Below are 14,002 nucleotides of genomic sequence, written 5' to 3' on the forward strand. Positions count from 1 at the left end.
ACGTCGCACAACTTTTCCGACAGAACTGAATATGTGTGGTAATTCTAATGAAGTCATTATTCTGTGCGTTGGGGAAAGTCTGTCTGTGGTTTTTAGTTGTGATATATAAATGCCACTTTACAGCAAAGGTTTTATGTTTTAAAATATTGTGATGTCACCGATCGACCCCTGCAACCTGCCACCTGCCAAGTTTAAAGGGGTTGTCCTATGGGATAACATTTTTATATATTGGTCAAAATGGGTTTAAAAAAATCCTGCACAACTCACCTCTCCGATCCTCCACTGCTGCTGGTATAACACTTACTGGTCCCTGCTGGCCTCCAATAAACTCCTGAGCTCCCCCTAGTGGTGACTGCAGGCAGGTAGAACCTAGAGCACATTATTTTCTGTGGCTTCTGTCCACTGCTGCAGAGTCGACATGCAGGAAATACAGGAACCAGTTGGAGACCAACAGGGACCAGTAAGCACTACAACAGTCCCATACATAGTTCTCAAAATGTAATTCTGCTGGACACCCTTTTAAGCTTTGTGGAGACAAAAGTAATGGGCAAGATGGGAACTAAAATGGTTTGCCAGTGCCACCAATATATCATTTGGCTCCTAAATTTTAAATCTTAGTAAATTTTAAATGGTTTTCAAGGATTAGAAAAATATGGCCACTTTCTTCCAGGAACGGCACCACAACAGCCCATGGGTTGTGTCTGCTATTGCAGCTCAGCTCCATTGAATGAGCTGTAATTCCACATACCACCTCTAGACAGATGTGGTGCCATTTTTGGAAGAAAACAGTTGTGTTTTTCTGTTCCTGGATAACCCTTTCAAGTCTGGTGCATTGCTAAGCATTTACAACATAAAATAGAGGATGCCTGTAGCTACCACTAGAGGGAGCTTACTGCACTGTGGTACTATTGAGTTCAATGTATATCTGTATGCAGTAAACTCCTGAGCTCCCCCTAGTGGTGACTGATGGCAGGTAGAACCTAGAGCACATTATTTTCTGTGGTTTCCTTCTACAGTCCTAGTGTAAACACTAAGGTGGGCTTAAAAAAAAAGAAGGAGGTGGCGGGCCAGCAGTCCCGCATCATTTATCTTTTTCTACGCCTGTTTTAGGCTTAGAAAATGGTGTAAATTGTAACCAGCAAAGAAGCTGGTGTAGATTTAGACCAGCAGTTGATGTGCCAAAGTTATGTAGAGGCTGGTGCCTGCAAGGGGTATTAAGACCATTGTCTAAAATGCCAGTCTTAATAGATGACCCCATAAATATGTAGGCAAAGGTGTCCAAGTGATTTATGTTCTCCCCGACACCCTGCTTCACGCTACATAAAACCTGTGTTCTTGTATCCCTCACTGTCATATTGTGGACTCGTGGTACAGGTTGTGCAGCGTTAACAATAATTCTGGGTGGAGTAGTTCTGTATATGCTTGGCCGTCAACATTGCAGCAGTGAATGCCGCAGAGATTGGGGTTAAATCTTGTGTCCTGTGTCATGTCCCAAAAACATTATGGCTCCACATGAGTGAGTCCTGGAACGTACAGCGGGGAAGTCAGATCTGTCAAGAGCACATTTTTCTATTACTCCTTCTCCAAGGTAATAGACACAAGCTGAAAATGACTCGAGACCCCTGTATATGTTGTATTGTTTAAATGCGTTTATTTGGTAACAGATATGTGAATAGATCAGAAAAGCAATAACACCGATAACTGCCAAGATTCCCAAACTGTTCCGCCAAGAAAACTGCGTCCACTTAGTGAACACTGAGGGTCGTTGTATTTCATTTTATTGACTCTCCATTCTTCACAAAAGGAAAATTCTTAGGAACAGGGTTGGGATTGGTTCTTATTTCTTTGCGATTTAATAGGAAATTATTTGGATTTTACAGTATGAAAATTGATAAAAAAAGGCACAAGGAATAAACCGGGCGCAAGGGGTTTCCAGAAAAGCACTCACAGCGCGTGGCTGACGACCACCTTACTGAAACTTTTGCCCTGTTCTTTCGAGTCTGCCATGAAAGCTTCAATCTCCTCCACGGTACGAGGAACGCAGGTCAGTAATTCCATACCGTTTGCGGTGACGGCGATATCATCTTCTATGCGCACCTAAAAAGAAGTGCATATTGTACATTACTGATGAAACAAGTACTTATACTCCCCTCGTCCGTCTCTGGCCCCCATTATTATTGGTGTGATGCCATTATGGATGTTGTTGCACTGGAGCATAAACATTAGCGGGACTGATTAAAGTTTATTATTTGGGGGCTTCAATGGTTTTTTGGAAATCCCACATTTTGATGTTTTCTCCAAACCAGCAGGTCTGGTTCTCTTAACGACCTACTGTACAATGTCTACAAATATGTTTTCAGTTACATAGTTCAGCATGATGACATTACTGTGACTGCAACTTCTAATAATCCGACCTCCTGTGTCGCTGCATCTACTGCCGTCCTCCGAGAGGGGCCGACTTCTGCTTCAACCATTGTAGCTACACTCCTGCCGGGTCTGTCTCAGTCACTGATTGTGCTCCCATGCATTTTATTATGTAGCTCTGCATTGTACTGTTACTCTATTATTCCTCCCGAGCGTTTATGAATAAATTGACAACCAAGTGTTACCATTTCCCTTGTCAGAGGGGTTTGTACCCGCACAGTCTGGTCAGTCAGTACTGACTGGACAGTGGGACTGAGTAATGGAAACACCCTCAACCGGTAACAACCAGTTCCCAATTTATTCCTACTTTTTCTAGGAGGCATAAGAGAGTAACGACACAGCACAGAGAAAATGTTCCTGAATGGTTGTATCCTCATAAGCATTTACTAAAACAGAAATTTTTGGAGAGGTGAGCAGTCCTTTTTGAAAGACTGTCATATCTTATTATGGCATATGGATGTCGTAGAGTGGTCTCCAATTTGAGGACTCCTCTCCATAGGCCTCATGCACACGACCGTTGTTTGGTCCGTATCAGAGCCGCAGTTTTTGTGGCCTGGATGCGGACACATTCACTTCAATGGGGCCGCAAAAGATGTAAAAAAATATATAACCTGTCCTGATCTTGTCCGTTTTGCAGACAAGAATAGGCAGTTATATCAATGGGTGTCCGTGCCGAAGCCAAAGTAGAAAGTTTAATTTTCTCCATGTGTCTTGATTATGTTTTTGATAAATCTATTGCTTTCCACTGTAAATAAAGAAAACTGACCTGTTAAAGTATAAGCAGAATGTAGTTGTCTGCGAATTTCATATTTTGAGATTTGTTTACACTTCGTTTGTTGGTAAAAGCAGAATTGCGCTATGGATTTCGTTACCACGGACCATAACGCAATTCTATGACGGAATGTATAACGGAATGCCTTTAGAGGCATTCAGTTATTCATTCCGTCATAATAAAAGTCTATGGGCTGCAAAACGGATCCGTCCCGTTTCCGTTATGCAGGGGAATATGGCGGAGGAATGTAAACAAATGCAAGAATATATTTTGTGCCATTTAAAATCCCGTAAATAAAAATATATCTCTCACATGATGTGGAAATGCGCTTAAAACAAACCCTTCTGTGTATCAAAACAGAGACCCCCCCCCCTGGAAAAACTAGTGTAAAGTGAATGATAGCAAGAGCTCATCCAGTTCTTTTTGATACGACAAATGGTATCCTTAATCAAGTGCGTTTCCATTAAACCAACTATGCCTGGGAGATGTTTACGAATCAGGTTGAAGATGGCAGAAGACAATCCCCTCGCCCCACCAGTGCCTACTGAATCCATTACACAGATCCATCCCACCACTTGTTCCCAGGCTAATGTGAACCTGCAAATTGTATTCCAGAACTAACCCCCGCCCCACCGCACATCATCATGAAAAAGAATAAGACTGCGACAAACATATGTCCTTGGGACTATTTAAGCTCCTTTCTATCCATCCATTCTGCAGCTTCCTCCGGCATATCAAAGATACTTAATGCCGCCCCTGCTCGTTCCCTTAAAAAAATGTGGGTCAATATTTAAAGCAGTTTTCCGGGAGTTAAATACTGATGTCCAGTCCTCAGGATAGGTCATCAGTGTCTGATCAGTGGAGGTCCGATTCTGGTGAGCGCTGAGGCTTTTTCCTAGGCCAGTGACATCGGGTCCACCAGTCACAGGGAATCTCTGCAGCCATTATATACTGTGCCTGGTAAAGTATGAAAGCGGCCTCCATTTAGAACTTCACTGATCACAGATTGATGACCTGTCCTGAGGACGACACATCAGCGTTTAGGTCATAGAAAACCTTGACTCTGATGTGTAATGTAAACGCCACGGTATTCACTTTTTATTAGTATTCGGCTTTGTTCCAGGGCTTTTCTGCAGTGTACATTAATGTGCAGGCATATTCCTGTGTACAGACCTGTCACATCCTGCCCTGCAATGCACGACTCCCCCTCCAGGCGACGTTATTTAGTATTAATTAGTATAACTATGTTAATTGGTAGCCAAATAGTTCTTTGTGAAGAGGCTTTTCTGGCAGCGGATGGTCCCTGTTACCATCAGTGAAGTGACTGCAGGGCGGGCGCCTCCTGTTTGCCTGTAGGATGCTGCATTCTGTAGAAAAGCCAACAACTGACTGAATGCTTGACGCCTACACCCGGCAGAAGCCATAACGTTAGAGGTATGAGGTCCTGTATGCCTCCCCCTTCAGTCCGGCTGTGTGTGTACAGGTGAATGGATACTGGTGGGGTGGCTTCAGTATATAGGTGACGATGTGAATATACCCCAGAGCGGGCAGTGATTAGGTTACTGGGTAAAGCAATGCTTCACCTTCTCCCAGATAATTCCTCCAGCCAGGAATCTGCGTAAAGCCGGTCAGAACTTTTTACGAGATAAAATATTTACTTGGAGGTGACAACTCCCTACAACTTATTAACTTCTAAAAGATACTTTCCTAAACTAGTAAACCTGCAGCCTGAAAGGAAAGGAAGTGCTTACGATGCCCGCTATGCCAAATCTTGCCAGAAAATATGCCGATGGTGGAATTCTCTATCTAATCAGCAGAGTATGGTCCTCGCGGCTCTGATGAATCACATAACAGCTGCTTGTGATCGGCCCTGACCTTGTTTCACATAAAACAAGTCACAAACCATAAAATGACTAGCGTTCAGCAAGATGTTATCAGCGTGAAGATAAGGGGACTGACAGATCAGAAACGCCCCTCCTCAGGGCACACAGGAGGCAGACACCTTCCTTCGCGCCAATCACTAATTTATGGGCCACATTTTTAAACAAAATTCTTTTCAGTGGTAATTACCACCGTAGTGAATATGCCGATACGTTTCCTCTATAGGCATTATGATTACACGTGCTCATAGGGGGCATGCCTCCATCGATAAGGGTCCTTTACAAGACAGAACGGGCACCAAGCAGATCGGCTCCTGTTTAAAGGGGCTGTACACAAATGATCATTAGTTTGCATATTTTAGGCAAGAAAATATAATTTGCAAAAAAAAATAAATCACATGATGGACCATGTGATTGGAGCATGTGATCTGACGTCACCACAGGTCCTAGCCGGTAGTTCATCATTAAAGAAGTAAAGAAGAGACTGGGAACTACGCGATCAAGAGGAGAAGGTGAGTTAATTTTATAAAAATTTTTAACCCTCAATTGACCACCTACTAAGCATTCTGTATTCAGAATGCTATTATTTTCCCTTATAACCATGTTATAAGGGAAAATAATACAGTGAATAGACTGTCACCTAGCAACCATGCGTGAAAATCGCACCGCATCCGCACTTGCTTGCGATTTTCACTCAGCCCCGATCTCTTCTATGGGGCCTGCATTGCGTGATAAACGCACAATATAAGAGCATGCTGCGATTTTCACGCAACGCACAAGTGATGCGTGAAAATCACAGCTCATGTGCACAGCCCCATAGAAATGAATGGGTCCAGATTCAGTGCGGGTGCAATGCGTTCACCTCCCACATTGCACCCACGCGGAAATCTTGCCCGTGTGAACTCAGCCTAAGTCTCCATGTGTTTGTCTCCCTGGTATTATTTGCAATGAAGCTACTTAATGGTGGTTGCCGTGGACTTGCTTACTGTTAATGGTTATTTATGTACGAGTACAGCACATAAATGATGTATGTGTATTCATGTGGTCTCTTCGTACATACGTGTTGTGACACCACACGTCTGCAGTTCCCATACTGCTCAAGCTATGGTCGGCGGCCACAGAAATGTCTCTTTTGTTAATCTGTGAATGCAATCGAACACAGGACCGGAGATGCCATTTACCCCGTTGACAACCATGATGTTAATTTGTCCACCTGCTACTGTCCTGTTATCAGCCTAAGGCTCCATTCACACGTCCGCAAATGGGTCCGCATCCGTTCCGCAATTTTGCGGAACAGGTGCGGACCCATTCATTCTCTATGGAGACAGAATGGATGCGGACAGCACACAGTGTGCTGTCCGCATCCACATTTTCGGAGCGCGGCCCCGATCTTCCGGTCCGCAGCTCCGCGAAAGATAGAACATGTCCTATTCTTTTCCGCAGCTGCGGACAAGACTAGGCATTTCTATAGGGGTGCCGGCCGGGTGTGTTGCAGATCCGCAATTTGCGGGTCCGCAACACACCACGGACGTGTGAATGGAGCCTTAGGGTCCATTCACACGTCCGTAGTGTATTGTAGATCCGCGATACACCCAGCCGGCACCCCCATAGAACTGCCTATTCTTGTCTGCAATTGCGGACAAGAATAGGTCATGCTCTATTTCCTTGCGGAGCTGCGGACCGGAAGATCGGGGGCGCACCCCGGAAATGCTGTCCGCATCCATTCCGTCCCCATAGCGAATGAATGGGTCCGCACCTGTTCCGCAAAATTGCGGAATGGATGTGTGAATGGAGCCTTTTATCTGACATTCAGTGCAGACAGCTGCCGGCTGAAGAAGCCTTTCCTTCTGACCGCTGCTTTGGGCTTGTTAATGAAGACCAGGCAATCGATATCAGCTCTTTGAAGGGTCTGTGGTGCTAGGGCGAGTGCGGCAGCCATAGTATACCAAGCACAGCGCTGTAAATTGTGTAGTGGCTGTACTTGGTATTGCAGCTTAACCTAATGACTGATGGACGTAAGGGCACAGGAAGAGGCTGCAGCACTCGTCTGTCTGCCGTGGCCCCTCTGATTGCTGTGGTTCGACTACTGGAATCCCAGACGATCAGCTGTTTAGAGGATAGCTCAATATTTAACTCTCGGAAAACATCTAAGATTGGTAACCCTCTTGATATGTTTACTTATGCATTTGGCAAGACATGAAGATAACAATGAAGATCATGTACTTGTGGGCACTCACCCCGCCAAATCCCCTGAAGCGCTGGAGAATCTGACTGTTGATGAAGCAGGACTGTGCAGGATTAGCCAGGGCCTGGTCCAGGACGTGGTCAATGAAGTAGATCCCTGGCTCTATGGTGAGGACCATCCTCTCCTGCAGAGTCCGGGCAGTGCGGAGACTTTTCAGACCAGGCAAATCAATGCGATCTACACCCTGAAAAGAAAGTAGATATTATAATTATTAAGATACACACTCTCAGGAGGGTACCCCCCCCCATCCCCCAACAAATTACAGGCCTGAGCTTCAGACCCCTCTGATCCCATCTTGCACTTTGATCCAAAGCTAAGCACTGAAAGCAAATAGCGGACTTCCTTAGGTACCCATACACAGTAGTCTAAAGTTGTTCAAAGTGGATGATTTTAACCAAAACAATCATTCATCGGGTAAACAACAAAATAAAGTTTTAGCCGACCGATGACGGACCATTATCATCTGAAAAAAAGTCGGCCACGTTTAATATTTTTGCTCTTTCATTGAACGTGTATGGGCAGTGTGAACAACTAAAGTGACCCATATGGACTAAAACGTAAATGGCCGTGCCTGCAAATAGATCGTCCATCATCAACCAACTTCTATCTAATGTGTATGGCCACCTTTATACAACAGAGGTAGGTAGACATCCAGTAAGTATCTTATCTCAGGATCAATCGCTGCCAGTAGCACATGAAGCCTGTGGGAAGGAGAACAGCTTCATGGGGTGAGACTAGTCCCAGAGCACCTTGGGTGACCCGTTCTTCAGTATTTGTATCTATAGTTCCAAACTGCTGGAAAGCCACAATTTGGCGCAGGTTTGTATAGGTGCTGGAGTCAGGGTGAAAAAGCCAATGTACCTATAAACCGCACATTCCTCTGAGGCTAGTTTCACACTTGCCCTAAAATCTTCCAGGAGAGGAACAACCTACCAGATACTACCTTTCCCTGCGGCAGCCCATTGACTGTAACGGGACCTGTTGGGGATCCACCGTTTCCTGCAGTGGTATTTGTCCGGCAGAACCCCGACGGGTCCCATTATAGTAAAAGGGGCCTGGCGGTGCTCCGGCCATTTCCAGCTATGATACGAGACTGTTCCTCTCCCAGAAGATTTTAGTGCAAGTGTGAAACTAGCCTGAGGTCAGTGATTGGCTGCAGTGTGGAGGATAGGAGCAGCAGCACAGGGACTGAGGGGTTCGGGAGTGCTAGCGTACACTTAATTTATAACTTGGAGAACCCCTTTAAGGTCCGAATAGATGAAGCCCGGTTAATATGGCACGCTCCACATCCCACAGGACAGGCCCACTGTAAACATGTTTCCTGGAAGACCAGGACAATATATAGAAGTGGACGTCAAAGCTTCTCCTGTTTCCATCGGCTCTCCAGCTTGTACTCCCACTGTAAATAAACCATGCAGCCAAATGGTCAGGCCGCATCACAATATGTTCTCCTGTCACTGAGAAGTCCTGGAATATGCAGAGCAAACTGGCTCCAAACCCTAACAAGCCAGTAAAGTATACTTTGGCCATAGGAAGAAGAACTAATCAGAGAGCGCATACACAAAACAGAGTCAGCTGCTGGACAGAGCGCTCGGTGAGGTCTCAGCCATTTCTGGGTTGACAATATTATAGAAGCTCATAATGACAAGAGGATAGGATTCGGGGGGTGCTGTGGTTACATGAACTGAACTGAGGAATGCTGTTCCAAGTATTAATCACTCCTGATTACATGGAGAAAATTCTCATACACACATCCTGAGCTACAGCACTATAAGGCCTCATGCACACGACCGTATGTGATTTGCGGTCCGCAAAAAATTTGGTTGACGTCTGTGTGCAGTCCATACTTTGTGGAACAGAACAGCCGGCCCCTAATAGAACAGTCCTATCCTTGTCCGTAATGCAGACAATAATAGGACATATTCTATTTTTTTGCAGAACAGAAATACGAAAACGGAATGCACACGGAGTACCTTCTGTTTTTTTTTGCAGACCCACTGAAATGAATGGTTCCGTATATGGTCCGCAAAAAAAATGGAACGAACGGACACAGAAAGAAAATACGTTCGTGTGCATGAGCCCTAAGCCAGAGCTGCATTCACAATTCTGCTGTTTGCTATTGGGAGTTTATGTTGACAAGCTTGAGGACTGACAGTAACTGGAAGCCTAACGGGAAGTTAGTTTTTTCCTACAAGATTAATACACGGACCGATTCAGTGTCAGCACTTCCAAATCACCAGAGCACTGCAAGGGATGCTGGGAAATTACAAATTTCATATTTATTTTTTTACTATGAAAAATCAATCCAATTGTAGTAAAAATTGTTATGATACAGACAGTGGGGTGCCTGGGGTGTTTGGCACCCGGGGCCTGTCCTTTCTCTGGCACCCCCCCCCCCAATACTTTTTAAAAATTGTACCCCCTCACTAGTATTACCCTCATTGTACAACCTTCACAGTAGTTTTGTACAGATGTGTGCCCCCGCACAGTAGTTATGCTCACATTGTGCCCTCTCGCAGTAGTTATGCCCTCTCTGAGCCCCTTTCACAGTTGTAATGTCCTCTTTGAGCCCCCTTCACAGTAATAATCCCCATTGTGACCCCTTCATAGAAATAATCCCCATTGTGCCCCCTTAATAGTAGTAATGCCCATTGTGCCCCCTTAATAGTAGTAATGCCCACTGTGCTAGTAATGTCTATAGCACTCTTTATAGTCTAGTAACATTCAGAGCTGCATGAACAATGCTGCTAGCTGCTATTTGGCCTTGGTCATTATGATGCTGGTGGATAGACCACAAACAGCTTACTAAAGAACTGTACAGGTACTGACGCAGCAACGGCCAGGAAACCGGCAGAGCTCTGAATGCAGCTCTGGATGTGACAGGAGAACAGGACATGATGCATTTCAAGATCAGTACAAAATCAGTATTGTAGCCACACTTTCTACTTGGTGACCGGAGGAAGGTACGCTTAGGTCCTCCGGGTACACCTGAACATAACAGATGTCTGGGAGACCACATCACCATCATTGTGAATAAGGACATATTGCACAGAGCACTGACCTCTGGGTAGCCTCCAACGTCATGGACATCGATTCCAAGGAAATGACCCAATCCGTGTGGCATGAAGACGGCTCCCATGTGAGCCTTGACTATGTCCTCAATATTGCCTTTCAAGATGCCAATGTTTATCAGCTCCTCCAGAATAACCCGGGTGGACAGACGATGCATATCTGGCCAGGACACATCTGCAGGGGGCGATAGAGGTAACATGTCCACGATTAGTGTTTATTCTATGACAGCCATACAAAAAGGTCCTGACATCTTCCCATGTGTTCCTATTATTTACTAAAACCGAAAAGTCAGCAGAGATGACTTTGAGAGTTCTCTTTGAAGGGAGTGTCTGCTTGGAAAACCACATTTTGTCAGAAGTGTTCTCAGCGATAAGCTGATCATGGGGGGAACCCGGTATCATAGTTCCCAATAAAATCGGGGGGCTGCATGGACGTGCCAGGTTCTAGTCCAGAACTCCCTAATTGCACAGATGATTGATGGGAAGATCCCACCATGATCATCTTGTTTCTTATGGAAAAGTGCATTCATTGGGTTCCCTGATTTTCTGGGGGTCTTCCGTGCAGTGACAGCCCCATGAACAGCTTATTGGATGGAGACCCCTTTAACAATATTTAAAAAAAAAAAAAAAGTGTCATGAACTTTGTGCAGTTTCCATTCTCCACTTGGTCTGAAAGAACTATAATCCTACATAAGAAGAATAATGTGCAGTTTGGCTGCAGAGCCTGTAATCCATTATAGCCGCCAGCCTCTGACACACAATCTCTGCTCAGTAGGTGAAGGATTATTAGGATTTTTCTAAACTTTCCATATCTGCTTCATTAAACGGAGCACGTATCAAACCGCGGCGGCTCTATTACCTGGCTGTGCGGTACGGCTTTCTGTAGATTTGCCGACAGCTCTCTAGCCATTATCTGGGCGCCTATGACTATTGACAATTACTATAGGGCACCTGACTCTTCCTCCGACTACAGAGAAAGTGAACGGAACAGTAGGGCGACGGTAAAATAAGAGATACTACAAAACATTGTATGTGCATTTCCTTATGCTGCTCTTTGGCCTCGATTGAAGTCAATGCGGGAAGAAAACCACAAGGGGAAAAAATAATTATGTACAAAAAAAATAATACAGTTTTCATAAAGGCATTGTAAACGTGATTAAAATATTTCATATTCACAGTAGCGCCTTCTGCGGCGGTAAAAAACGCTGTACGTGAATGTTCCCGGAGGATTAAGCTAGGGGAAGCCGCCATTATTTCATCATTTTACTGTTCCCAATTACCTGCGAGGAGGAGGGAATGCTGCAGAACCTACTGGTAAGGGGACCTTTATACATGGACCATACATAGAAGACTTCACATGTAGACAGTGCTCTGTCTTATACAAAGGCTATGCATCCTTGTATCAGAAGCAGACGAAAAATTACGTTTATGCTGTATACACTGGATGTGCCATAAATGTCCGACAGGCGCGGGTCCTTGAGGTGGGACCTGCAACAATCTCACTCCACCAGGAATGCAGAGGTGGCTCCACTTGCGCTGCCTTCTCCATACACTTTTAGGGACTTTCGAAAATAGCAGAATTACGTGTGCGCCACTATTTGCAGAAGTTCCATAAAAGTGAATGGAGGAGGCAGAGCAAGCGGAGCCACGTCTACATTCCTGGTGGTGAGGGATGGGTCCTCGTTCTCAAGAAAGGAGTAGGTCCCAGAGGTGGACATTTCTGGTATATCCTGTGCAGATGGGAATACCCCTTTAAGGATGCAGCCTATTTTGGACTTCGGGACACAGTTTTTGAAAAAAAAATTTATCTCGGCATTACAAAAGCCATAATAGCATTTATGTTTTTCAGTCGACGCTATTTTTAAATGGCTCTATGTTGGGGCACATCTAATGTATTATAGAATTTAAAAAAATGTTGGTGGCGACAATGTGGAAAAACACTAATTCTGCCACAGATTTTTGGGTTTTGCTTTTATGGCGTTCACCGTGCACTACTAAGGGACATGATGAACTTATTGTGCACGTCAGTTTGATTAGGCCAACACCAAATTAAATATAAAGACCCCTATATTTTTTTCACGGGCGGCATGATGACGTGTTCATGTGCCTATATCATAGCACCACTCGTGATCCGGTGCATCAGGTTGCAGTGATGTCATCGCAACCACCTGTGTTGGAAAGAGGAAACGCAGGCCCTCTGGCCTGCTTCGCAGACGGACACAGGCGAGTATAATGTGGGAGCGCATTTTCTAAATGGGGATACTAAAGGGGGGCATTATTATTATTGGGAACAATATGGAGGACATTACTATTATTGGGGTACTGTAGGTGGCACTATTACTATTGAGGGGGACTATCTGTGTAGCACAATTATCTCTGCAGTATAGTGTTTGTGGGCATTGGAGAGCATAGCAGGCACAGTATTGGGGGTAGCAGTAGGATGATGATTTTGAGGCACCAGGAAGGGGCGGATGATGAAAAAGTGAGGAATCTAAAATGTCTGTGTGTCAAACTCTGCAGAGACGAGATGCAGCTGAAAGAAATCATCATGTGGTCTGGTCTGAATGGAGAATATAAGGAAAGAGAAAGTCTGTATAAGAGGAGACATCACTGGATGTAAGAGGTACAGTGCCTTGCAAAAATATTCATCTCCCTTGACTTTTTTCGTATTTTGTTACATTACAGCCTTAAGTTCAATGTTTTCTTAATCTAAATTTTATGTGATGGATCAGAACACAATAGTCTAAGTTGGTGAAGTGAAATAAAAAAAAATATATAAATAAAACTATTGTATAGAAATAGAAAACAGAAAATTGGCCTGTGCAAATGTATTCACCCCCTTTGTTAGGAAGACCATAAAAAGCTCTGGTGCAACCAATTACCTTCAGAAGTCACATAATTAGTGAAATGATGTCACCTTTGTGCAGTCTAAGTGTCACATGATCTGTCATTACATATACACATTTTTTTTGAAAGGCCCCAGAGGCTGCAACACCTAAGCAAGAGGCATCACTAACCAAACACTGCCATGAAGACTGAGGAACTCTCCAAACAAGTAAGGGATAATGTTGTTGAGAAGTAAAAGTCAGGGTTAGGTTATAAAAAAATATCCAAATCATTGATGATACCCAGGAGCACCATCAAATCTATCATAACCAAATGGAAAGAACATGGCACAACAGCAAACCTGCCAAGAGACGGCCGCCCACCAAAACTCATGGACCAGGCAAGGAGGGCATTAATCAGAGAGGCAGCACAGAGAGATAAGGTAACCCTGGAGGAGCTGCAGAGTTCCACAGCAGAGACTGGAGTATCAATAAGCCGTACGCTCCATAGAGTTGGTCTTTATGGCAGAGTGGCCAGAAGAAAGCCATTACTTTCAGCTAAAAACAATAAGACATGTTGTGAGTTTGTGAAAAGACATGTGGGAGACTCCCAAAATGTACTGAGGAAGGGGCTCTGGTCTGAGGAGACAAAAGTTGAACTTTTCGGCCATAAAAAAAACGCTATGTCTGGCGCAAACCAAACACATCACATCACCCAAAGAACACCATCCCCACAGTGAGACATGGCGGTGGCAGCATCATACTGGGGGATGGGACTGGCAAAC

General features: G+C 44.6%; 1 protein-coding gene across 2 annotated transcripts in view; it reads right to left on the reverse strand.

Annotated features, from left to right (window-relative positions):
• Positions 1 to 1,627: 1,627 nt before the first annotated feature.
• Positions 1,628 to 14,002, reverse strand: part of PEPD (peptidase D) — a 206,995-nt gene continuing 194,620 nt past the window's right edge. For both annotated transcript variants that reach the window (XM_044270724.1, XM_044270723.1), the window contains 3 exons: positions 10,383 to 10,567; positions 7,314 to 7,505; positions 1,628 to 2,097 (listed from right to left, as the gene is read on the reverse strand). In XM_044270724.1, coding sequence (XP_044126659.1) covers positions 1,945 to 2,097; positions 7,314 to 7,505; positions 10,383 to 10,567 — 530 coding nt within the window. In that variant the 3' untranslated portion in view covers positions 1,628 to 1,944. The remainder of the gene's footprint in view (positions 2,098 to 7,313; positions 7,506 to 10,382; positions 10,568 to 14,002) is intronic.

Source organism: Bufo gargarizans, chromosome 10 (assembly GCF_014858855.1).
Source record: "Bufo gargarizans isolate SCDJY-AF-19 chromosome 10, ASM1485885v1, whole genome shotgun sequence".
Lineage (NCBI taxonomy): Eukaryota > Metazoa > Chordata > Amphibia > Anura > Bufonidae > Bufo > Bufo gargarizans.